Source organism: Megalops cyprinoides, chromosome 2, assembly GCF_013368585.1.
Source record: "Megalops cyprinoides isolate fMegCyp1 chromosome 2, fMegCyp1.pri, whole genome shotgun sequence".
In the NCBI taxonomy this organism is placed as follows: domain Eukaryota; kingdom Metazoa; phylum Chordata; class Actinopteri; order Elopiformes; family Megalopidae; genus Megalops; species Megalops cyprinoides.
This window is the reverse complement of record NC_050584.1, coordinates 29,294,958-29,305,233: the sequence shown is the minus strand read 5'-3', so window position 1 is coordinate 29,305,233 and position 10,276 is coordinate 29,294,958. Positions and strand designations below refer to the sequence as shown.

General features: G+C 45.1%; 1 protein-coding gene across 4 annotated transcripts; it reads right to left on the bottom strand.

Annotated features, from left to right (window-relative positions):
- Window positions 1–2,267: 2,267 nt before the first annotated feature.
- On the bottom strand, window positions 2,268–10,166 carry pycr3 (pyrroline-5-carboxylate reductase 3). Of its 4 annotated transcripts, none has more exons than XM_036521241.1 (8): window positions 10,084–10,166; window positions 9,925–9,968; window positions 6,469–6,562; window positions 5,628–5,692; window positions 4,915–5,094; window positions 4,095–4,307; window positions 3,835–3,927; window positions 2,268–3,173 (listed from the first exon to the last, which is right to left on the bottom strand). In XM_036521241.1, the coding sequence occupies exons 3-8, from the start codon at window positions 6,554–6,556 to the stop codon at window positions 2,991–2,993; spliced, it is 822 nt and encodes a 273-aa protein (XP_036377134.1). In that variant the 5' UTR covers window positions 6,557–6,562; window positions 9,925–9,968; window positions 10,084–10,166; the 3' UTR covers window positions 2,268–2,990. The 4 variants fall into 4 exon arrangements, with proteins under 4 accessions (XP_036377134.1, XP_036377131.1, XP_036377135.1 ...); XM_036521238.1 differs by lacking the exons at window positions 9,925–9,968; window positions 10,084–10,166 and adding exons at window positions 7,219–7,625; window positions 7,979–8,634; XM_036521242.1 differs by lacking the exon at window positions 9,925–9,968.
- Between the last annotated feature and the right edge of the window lie 110 nt (window positions 10,167–10,276).

Here is a 10,276-nt window from a genome sequence, read left to right as displayed (position 1 = left end):
TTGTAACATAATCGTCCATGAACTTAACTCCCCTTTGGCGTTTCTGGACATCTGATGATCTGGTCCGAACGCCTGTTTGATGGCGGGCCACATTTTGCGAGAATAAACACAATACAGCTATCAAATATTGCCTAAATAATGCTTATTACTATTTCTAACCACGGTGACAACGAGGGGAAGCTGTATAGCTGGCTAACAACAACAACAGCTAACAACAACAGCAGCTAGTTATATGGTGAAAAAAGGAGTTCAAATGAGGTGAGTCCCGTAATATTTTAGCTGGGCGGGTCACCAGCCGGCTGTTTCGAGCAGACTGGTAAAGAATCAGTCTAACTTACGAACCCACAAAACTCTGTGGTTAGCTGCGCGTCTATCAAACCTAAATCTAATTCTATCAAAACTGGCTAATTTCATGAGCACAGGCTGGCGCAGCGCTGTGTGACGTTCATTTTTAATATTAAGTTATAGCCAGCCAGCATTCTCCTTGCTGTAAGTTTTCTCGCCCAAAATGCGCAAGAAGTGATATCGCGAAACAGCGTGAGATTGCTGATAGCCAGACGGCTAAGGTTAGCACTTCTAGCAAGCTAGAATAAGATAAAGGCCAATTAAGGTAAAGGACAAATAAGAGCTAGCGGCTAACATGGCCTTTATCTTATTTGCTAGCAAGGCTGCTATTTTGAACGACAAAACGTCAGTTTATTTAGCTAATGCAGTCAGCAAGGTATCTGTGAAATAGCGAGTTAGTCGGTAGCTAAAATGCGTATACGTCCTTTTTTATTAGGGGAACTGTGACACAATTTCTGGTATCTTTCTTCGGCCTTCTGAGGTATCGGGCAAACAGCTGGTTTAACAGTAACAGTCTGTGGTCATGGGTATTTCATAATAATTAATCAGTAAATTTAACTTTACATCAGTGTTTAGGTCCAACTGTGTTAACTAACTGCGTTTTACATTTTTACCTCACGTATGGAAACTGATACTTGGCACTAACAGAGCTAGCTAACGTTAGCCAGCTAGTGGCAAGATAGTCTGGTTTCGCCCCGCAGCTTTAAAATCCAGTCAGCGGACTGCTAACTCTTATCGGCGTCACTGGCTGAGGTAAACGTCCAGACCCTGCCTGACAGTGTTCGTTTACGCCGCCTGGAAGGTTCTGGAAACCCCGGCTAACAGTTTCCTAACTCCCCGGCCGTTACCGCCGCCCGGAAGGTTCTGGAAACCCAGCTGACCGCTTACTCACTCCTTCGGTGTCTTTGATTCTCTGGACCGCTTCTCCGCGCGCGCCTGTCCCGCTGCTGTCTGAGGATCAGAAAGGAACAGGCAGTGGGAACCACGTCATTTCATCCTCAGCTGAAGGGGGGAGCGAATGAGCGTTTCCTTCAAGCGCACAGAGCTAAATAGCGCTCTTTAACTTCAGTCCAAAAATAAAACTCAATACATTTTATCGACTATATGATAAGTGTTTAAAACTCAATGTTATTGTACAGATATGACAAAAGTGTTTAATTACATTACTGAGTTGGTACATTCTCAATGTAGGTAGCTCTGCGCCTGCTCGGCCACCCGCTCAGCGCGACGTAGTGCTGGGTATTTTGACTCAATTTCCTGAACCGAATAATTTAATTCAGTTCAGTACGAAGGTTCGTTCAGTACGAAGGTTCGTTCAGTAAGGTGAGTCAAATGAACGAATATTTTAAAATAGTGAACAAGTACGTACAGGTGAATGAAAGGATTTGTTCAAAAAGATTCGTTCGTTCGCGAACTGCACAAGACTAGTACTATTGTATGAGATTCAGTCGGCTAATCACATCAAAACAGGGAACTTATATTTAGATCACAAGTTGAATTCAACCTAACTAGCTATTCAGGTTATAATGATCATGTGTAAAGCAGACAGCATGATTTAGTTTCACATGCACAAAAATCAGATTTGCTTCCAGAACAACTCAAGTGAAAGAAATGCAAAAAAGAAAATGACAACAAAGACGTAGTTTTTATTTAAAGTTTTACTGAAACTATTGAGACAAATCACAACATTGAAGTGTAACCATCTTAAGACTCATATGCAGCTGAACATTGGTACGGTGGACATTACAAAAATTATGGAATAACAAACATTTCAAAAAAGTTAGGCATAAGAAAATGTTTCTTTATTAGAACAGTCTTCAGTGAAAGACTGGCTCTTTGCAGCTAGCTATTCACTAAGGCAATTAGCATTACTGAGACAGTAACACAGTGTCGCTAAATGATGGTCCTGAGGGCAATCTTCAGTATTTCAAGAGCAGTTAATTCAATGATGTCAACCAGAGATCAGGATGAAGGAACACCAGCAGCTTTTGCGACTTCAGACCGGAACCAAGGAACACCTCTACAGTTACTTTCCTCACCATAAGTATCTATGGCACGTCCTTTCCAGGAGTGACAAAGCTGCTTACACACCTGTCCCTTTAGCACCATGAACCAAGGGAAAGTGTTTACTTGGACATCCAACCAATTATCTATCAGTGTTGTACAGGTTTGTGCTTGCTGTGGCCAACACTATCCCTGGGTTCAACTGGCAAGCACTTGGTAACTCTTCGGCAGAGAATTTAAAATGATTTTCAAGATGCATTTATAAATACACATGGCAAATTAATTGTACAATGTAGACATTTTACCTAAAAGTGCTCTATGAAGATATTTAAGAGTCCCCTCACTCCAGCATGAAGGTGTGATGATATTGGCTTTCTGTCCTTCATTGTCTGGCTGTCCCAAACACATTATTCCCTTGAAAATTGCAATGTATTTTTTCAATTTGTTCACTTTTTACAGTTTCCAATAAGCATCATACAAAAATATATTATTAATTATGCTTAGCGTAACAGCTGACTTTAAGCAGTTGTTTTCAGAGTCTTCCCTTGACGCTTCTCTATCTGCGTCCTATTAAGGATCTGAGCTCTTAACCACTCTCCAGCGCAAGCCTCCCCATTTCCTGCTTCCTGTCTCCCTCCTTCCTACTTCCTGCCCAGCTCCCTGGCCCTCTCCGTGGCGGCCTCCACGGCCCCCATGGTGGCGGCCCGCACACCGCCCTTCTCCAGCGCGTGCAGCCCGAAAATGGTGGTGCCCCCTGGGGTGCACACGTCCGAGCGCAACTGGGCCGGGTGCTTCCCCGAGTCACGCAGCAAGTGGCCTGCACCCTGGAACAGCAACAGGGAAAAACAGAGAGTGTGTTAGTCACACACATGCACATGCACACACAAGCACACACACATAACCACACATGCACAGGCAGTGCCTTACACTTCACACATAAAGTACTGACATGCTACCTTGCTACAGTGCACACTCTGCCACGGCTAAACACTCAGTACAAGTTACCTTACACTTCATACATACTGACATGATTAACCACACCTAACAGTATACAGCCTGCCTTACATACAACAAACTCACCCAGCAAACCACAACTGCAACTGCACACACACACACCCAAACTTACAGAGCACTTATACTCAATAGAGTAAATCAGAGTTACAGTCACACAAGAGCTCATACTTATATACAGACATAAGCACACACACACACACACACACACTTAACACACATGTATGCACACACAGAGCACAAATCAGTGCAGTACATATGCAGTGTAGGTCAAAACCTTCCTACCTAACCCAGACCACACACACACGCACAAAATTGAAGCCAAGACAGAAAGCACATATTCAGTACACTCATTCACAGTGCAGTGACAATCACAAATGCTGCATATTACTCCAAGGCCATTTAGCACAAGCAATGCCCCCTCCCCAACACACAGACTCACAGTCTGTCCAGACTGCGAAGGCAGCACCTTACCAGGACAGTCTGCGCAGCGATGCGGTGGGCAAGGGCGCTGGGGATGCCCATCTTCACTCCGCCCTCAGCCAACGCCTCTGCAAACAGGTACACCTGCAGCGACCAATCAGATTGCATGGAAATATATGTGGCAGGATTCCAAGAGCAGCAAAATAAGCACAAATGGTTATCGTGACCTATGAAGTATCAGATATGCTTTTCTTTCTTTCTTTTTTAATTTTTAAAATTTATGTATTTATTTATTTATTCACAAGACTCACAAATGCTACGCCGCTGCCGCTCAGGCCGGTGTGGACGTCGATCCAGTTTTCGGGCCCCTCCTCCACCAGCCCACAGGGAGCCAGCAGGGACCTCAGGAACGCCCCGTCCTCCGGCTTGGCCCTCGTCCCTCTGCAGAACAACAGCGCCCCCTCCTGGACCATGCAGGGCAGGTTGGGCATGAGACGCAAAACAATGGAGTCTGGGTGAAGGAGCTAAAGGGGCAGAGGGGACACAGTCAGAACCAGGCTGCAGAATAGCACACAGTGCAGTATCTCTAATACACAGCTAGCATTCCTGTGCTAAATTTACCCACCCATTACATTATTGCCATTTAGCATTCACTCTTATCCAGTGCAACTTACATAGGTTCCAACTTTTACATGTCTAGATGTGTAAATGGATAACATTTACTGAGACAATTAAGGGGTTAACTACCTTGCCAAAGGGTTCAACAGCATTGTCCAAGCAGGAAATTGAACCAGCAACCTTTCAGTTACCAGCCCTGCTCCTTATCACTATGCTTCACTGTTGCCCATCTGTTCCATTTATCTCTTTCTCTTTTTGCCAGTTCCCTGAGTAAGGGGTTCCAATGGTGCATTATTACAGTGCCACAGGGACTTTTCACAAGAAAATATCACTTGGGGTTATAAATCCAGACCCTGACATATGCTGCCAGCAAGGCAGGCTACTGGTTTCGTACCCTATATGCTAATCAGGACAGCTCTGTCAAACTGACCAATAGAGGGCAGGAGAATCAGGGGAGGGCACAACCAAGGCAGTGAGATGATCACACAGCTCCAGCATCCCTCAGGTTCTTACCCCTTCAAGTGTTGCTATGGTGATGCCCGCCGCCACGGAGACAACAATGTGTTGCTGGGTGACGAGAGGGGCAACCTCTTGGAGGACCGCTGGGACTAAGTGCGGCTTGACCGCCAGGAAGACCAGGCGGGAGCTGCTGACCACTTCCTGGTTGGAGTGAGTGACTGCAACTCCCATTTCCTGAAACAGACACAACAATCTGGCCTCAACCAAGAAGCATGACATCCTTGGGCCTTACAAAATCTGCTCTTCCTGATTGGTGTACAGGTTTGGATACTGCACATTTCTCCTGCAGCTTGTCTAGGGTATAACTTTCAAAGCAGCTCAAGCTACTCTCAATACGAACCTCTACTATGCAAAAAAATAGAACACGGTGTACACATTTTTAACCACACTTTCATGGAGGTGAGCAGTACAATGTTAATAACAAAATGCCAAACTCCAAAAATAAGATAGTAGTTCAAAATAGCTGAAGTACTAATTTAAATGATACGAAATGCACAGCCCTTGGAAAGTCAAAATGGCTGATTTAGCATGCAGTATGTATTGAATATTGATTTAGTGATTAGAGTTTACGTGATTACACTCATTAACCTTCCACTGGAAATGCGGAACTCCCTGACAGAGAGAGAGGACCCCGAGAGGAGGAGCGAGAATCAGAGGAGTGAGCTGAGAGGAGCGTGGGACAGAGCAGATGAGAGAGAAAGTGGTACCTGGAAGCGCCCCAGGTTGTTGGAAGACGGGGCGCTCACTTTCACATTCTCGGGTCTGACGTACTCTGAAACGCGAACGCACAGATTAAACCTCCAGCACGGTCCACAGGGAAACGGACCACCCCCTCGCTCCCGGGAGGGCATCTGCTGGCCCGGGGTGCATCTTACCCAACAGAGGCCCCAAAGAGCAATGCTCAGAGAGAGAAAATGCACCTGCATCCTGCTAAGGAGAAACACGATGGCTGCACTCTGCAGTGTGTAGCCATCATAATCTGATGCCACATCCTAATCTGATGCCATATCAAACTCACATTAGACTTCCTACGCAGTTGCTCTCATAGCAGATAGTTTACATGTTATCTAGTTATACAGCTGGATATCTCCTGAGGCATTTCGGATTTAGTGCTTTGCCCAGGTTCTGAAACAGCAGTGGCCCACCTGGGAATCAAACTGGCAACCCTTGGGATACAATCCCTGCTCCTTCCCACTGCACTACACATAAACAGAGATGAGGGTATGGGACATAATGATCCCCATAATGATCCCCATAATAGGTGGAGCTCCCATGAGCTGTCTGTCACTGGGTTTTTGCTTCATCTTTGGGCTAATAATAAAAAAGGACTCCATGGCAAAGCACTGTGTTTGGTTCAAACCAGCAAGTCACTGATAGCACAGGACAGCACCACCCATTATGGGAATCATCAGTCAGAATAGGGTGCACCATCCCAAACAAGAGACATGAATAAATGCAGGGGGAAAGGGTCAAAGGATTCAATATGGATGAACATTTCAGAAATACAGAATCAGGTTTTTTTTTTTTTTTTTGCAGACAGCTCCTTACCTGACATCAAGATTCCCTTGGCTATTCCAAAAGCCATGTTCCCCGCACCAATAAACCCAATCTTCATCTCCGTCAGACCTGACTCCATCTTGTTCTGAAAAAAGAGATTGCTACATTGAACCGACTTGCGAAGGGTTAACTACTCCAGATGAATGACACTGACTGACACATTACTGAGACACAGCTGAAGCTGAAGACAAACTTCCTTCTTGCTTCAAACAGGAAGCACAAAACAGGGTCTACAGTCAATGCGGTCGTGAGAGGTGCTTCCTTTAAACGTGCTACTGTTAGTGGGCCGTGGAGCGCTCTGGTACCCCAGAGACGCAAGGAAAGCGAGGACTTCGCAAACAATAACCAGCTTGTATCCGCCACTTCGCAAACTCGGGCCCTGTTCACACCTGGCGTTAACATGCGTCTTGGGGTGATCCAATCACAAGTGGGCAGCTCTAAGTACGTCAGTTCACACCTGACTTTACCACTTCCCCGCTCTATATGCAAATAAACACGTACATCATTTCCATTAAAGACCAAATGCTTTGTTGTTTTTAATCAGCGGGAGGTAGCAATGCACTTTCTGTGCCTAGTCTGGCAGAAATTAAAAGAAGAAAAAGAAATCAAAACAATACAGACTGGGTCTATTCCTTGGTGTGTTCTAGGCAAACCAAATTTTCAGACGTCCTGGACAAAGCCAGCTTATGCGATTTGAGAACCAACTGGAGATGAGAAAAAGGAGGAACAAAAGTGGCTTGCCTGCTGGGGTGGGTTAAACTGCGCATTGCGGTGAGGGTGTTGGACTGGGGGGACAGACTGTGACGGTGGCGCTGGTGGTGGCATCAGCTGATACCAGGGGTAAGAGGGCCCGTGCCCAGGAGGGCTTTGGGCAGAAGCCATGGTTGAGGCGAGAGATGCAATTGACTGCATCATCATCCCAGACAGTTTCTCCTCATGGGCATGCTGTGCTCTTTGCATCTGCAGAAGCACCTCTTCGTCCTTTCTGTTGCACATGGCTTTGGAGAAGGCCTCCAGGGTTGCCTCAAACTTAGACCTCTTCCGTCTGGTTTGGCCACTGCTGGAATTAGACGGTCGCTTTGATGATGACGATGATGATGCAGAGGAGGACTGGGATGATGATGATGATGCATCTGGTCCAGTAGTATCTACAAACACAAACAAGTAAAAATAAGACATTACAGCCAGCTGTCATTGGGTGGAAAAAGACAATGCAGCACAGTACTAAGTTTCTCAACCTACTACTCAGTAAAATTGACAAAAGCAGACTAAACCTATAAACCGAGACACAAATTACATACATACATATTTTATATACTACTACTATTACATACATAGTTAGCACATGTGGTATACAGTATGCATGTACATGTGGTGCAGGCAGCCTCAGCTGCTAACGTAAAGGGTAGCTTGAAAACAACCACATTCATGTAGGACTGGGGTCAGATTGTTGAATGCATTTTAATACAATTCATGTTCGTTTCTCAAACTAGGTACATACCGTCACTACGGCCGTCGTCGCCCTGGGTTTCAGCAGGCGTAATGTTGCTCAACGTGACGGCTGCATCTCCAATCGCGTCCATCGTGGAGCTGAAAAGGGGCTCTTCTTTGGTGTAATCGAGCTCGGAGTCCAGCACGTCACCTTCGCCGGGACAGCATGACGGTCGGTCACCTAGCACCCTGTCCAATTCCTCGTAAAAGAGACCGCTTATCCTGTCCCCACCAGACTTGTTGTCGGAGTCCTTGGCTTTTCTGAAAGCATGCTTGAGGTGTTTGATTTTACGTTGGCATTGCTGCCATGATCGACTGTAACCATTCCCCTCCATCTTTTTCGAAATCTCCTCATAAATCGCCCGGTTGTGATATGAATCATCCAGTTTCCGTTGTACTGACTCTTCGGCCCAAATGGAAATCAGACAGCGTGTTTCGTGTGTACTCCATCCACGAGAATCCATTTTGCCTGTTGTTGTTGTTGGCTGTTGGCGCACGAATGAGTACGTACTTCCGCTTACGCAGTTGAGTAGGCGGTCCTTCAATGTGGCCTAGGACACAATTGCGTGCACACTGCTAAAAGAATGAAAGAATGTGGCCAAATGCGGCCGAAATGCGGCCCAGACCACCTCCGAATGTGGAATCTCCCAATTGGATCTCAATGCGTCTTGGGTGCATTCACACCTGTAGGTTACTTAGAGCTGTCCACTTGTGATCGGATCACGCAAGACGCATGTTAATACCAGGTGTGAATGGGGTCTAGGATGACACTGTCACTCCATCACTTACTGCTTCTCACGCGTGCCCAAAAATCTAAAGCTTCCATCGTCCCAAAAAAGTCCATCATTCCATAAAGTTAAATGCAATCACATTCGTAACCTTTTCTGTTATCCTGTTAAACCCACAAACACACAGGTAGTCCCATAACCACTCCTCCACTTTACATCTCAAGGGACACAAAAAGATTAAGTGATTCTAACGCTTAGAGGCTTTATTATAATTATCGGAGTGGTTTCCTCTGTTAGACAAAAGTATTCATAACGATACTGCGTTGCAGCCACGGAAGGCTACCACCTAATCGCCTTGTTAGCTATTTATATTGAGGTTACATCTTCACTCTATGTTCATACCATTAAATTACATCATACACCACTTTCAACATCAATGGAGGAAACTCCACCGCTGCATGGCATTTGGTAACGTCTGAGATTATCATATAAAATGCAAGATGTAACAAATCTCATTTTTTTCAAGTTCTCAGGTGCACCCTTACCATTGGGGCAGTCCAAATCTCCAGGAGTGTTTCACCAAGGTGATTTTTAGAGCATGTGCATTATTCAAAGAAAACAAGAAAATGAAGCTGAGACATAAAGCCTTTTGCAGAAAGTCAGAACTCGAATGTCCGATCACCTTCAACAGAAATGGAACTTTCATTTTCGGCAAGGGGAGAGCTCGAGGGAAAACGCAGTTTTTACTGAACCATTCTTGAAAAAAATAATCATTTGGCAAAACAGGTCCGTAGAATACCGTAATTTCAAACCGTATAGTCATGGGCACTCGACGGTCTGGTCACTTTGTTCTGACGTTGACAGTATTAACTTCACAGGCTACTTTATATCGGCTAGGGCGTTTTAAATAAGCCCAGCGATACTTCTATCTACGTGAGGGGGAGTGGAGACAACGTAGTGACGTGTCTATTTTGCTCTGCTCAGCTCCAGAATTAAGCTCGAAAGGGTTCGGAACGCATCTGAATTCTTCATAAGTCCATCACTCCCAATTTAAGAGAACAACTTGCAGAACCGAGCTTTCCATGGCCACACGTTAAAGCACCCCACTTTGCATCAGATGGAATGCGAGTTTGCTGGCAATCTAGCTGTATGGCGTGATTTTCAACAGACCACAAACCATTACCTACACGGACAATCAGTTCAACAACATGCTTAGTAAAATACATACCTCTGTTTTTATACGTTGGTATAGTATTTATGTTCCAGAATAATCTGTACATCAATGAAAAGAAGCATACCGGTCAGGTTACGTTGTAAATAAAGACTAGGCTATAAAGATGGCAAACATGACTCCGTATCTTGCTTCAGTTAAATGTTTGAAACTTACAGCTTACTTCCCGTGTAAGACTTTGTGAAAAATATATTTGTCATTCCCCGACGAACGTGTCTTCTCTGAATCCTCCACTGTATGGCCAGTTTATAGAGAGATAGTAGAACACATGACACACGTGATTTTCACTGGCCGACTGAGATGTACCCCGGGGTTTTGCTGAACAGTCAGAGCAATAGGCTTAGCTGTA

Bases quoted from the DNA above. Each gene is read 5' to 3' on its own strand.
- pycr3 (XM_036521238.1), bottom strand. From the start codon at position 8,432: ATGGATTCTCGTGGATGGAGTACACACGAAACACGCTGTCTGATTTCC. The intron at 7,626-7,978 runs GTATGTACCTAG...TTGTGTTTGTAG, and splicing joins CGACGACGGCCGTAGTGACG to ATACTACTGGACCAGATGCA. The intron at 4,308-4,914 runs GTAAGAACCTGA...CTGCCCCTTTAG, and splicing joins CCATAGCAACACTTGAAGGG to CTCCTTCACCCAGACTCCAT.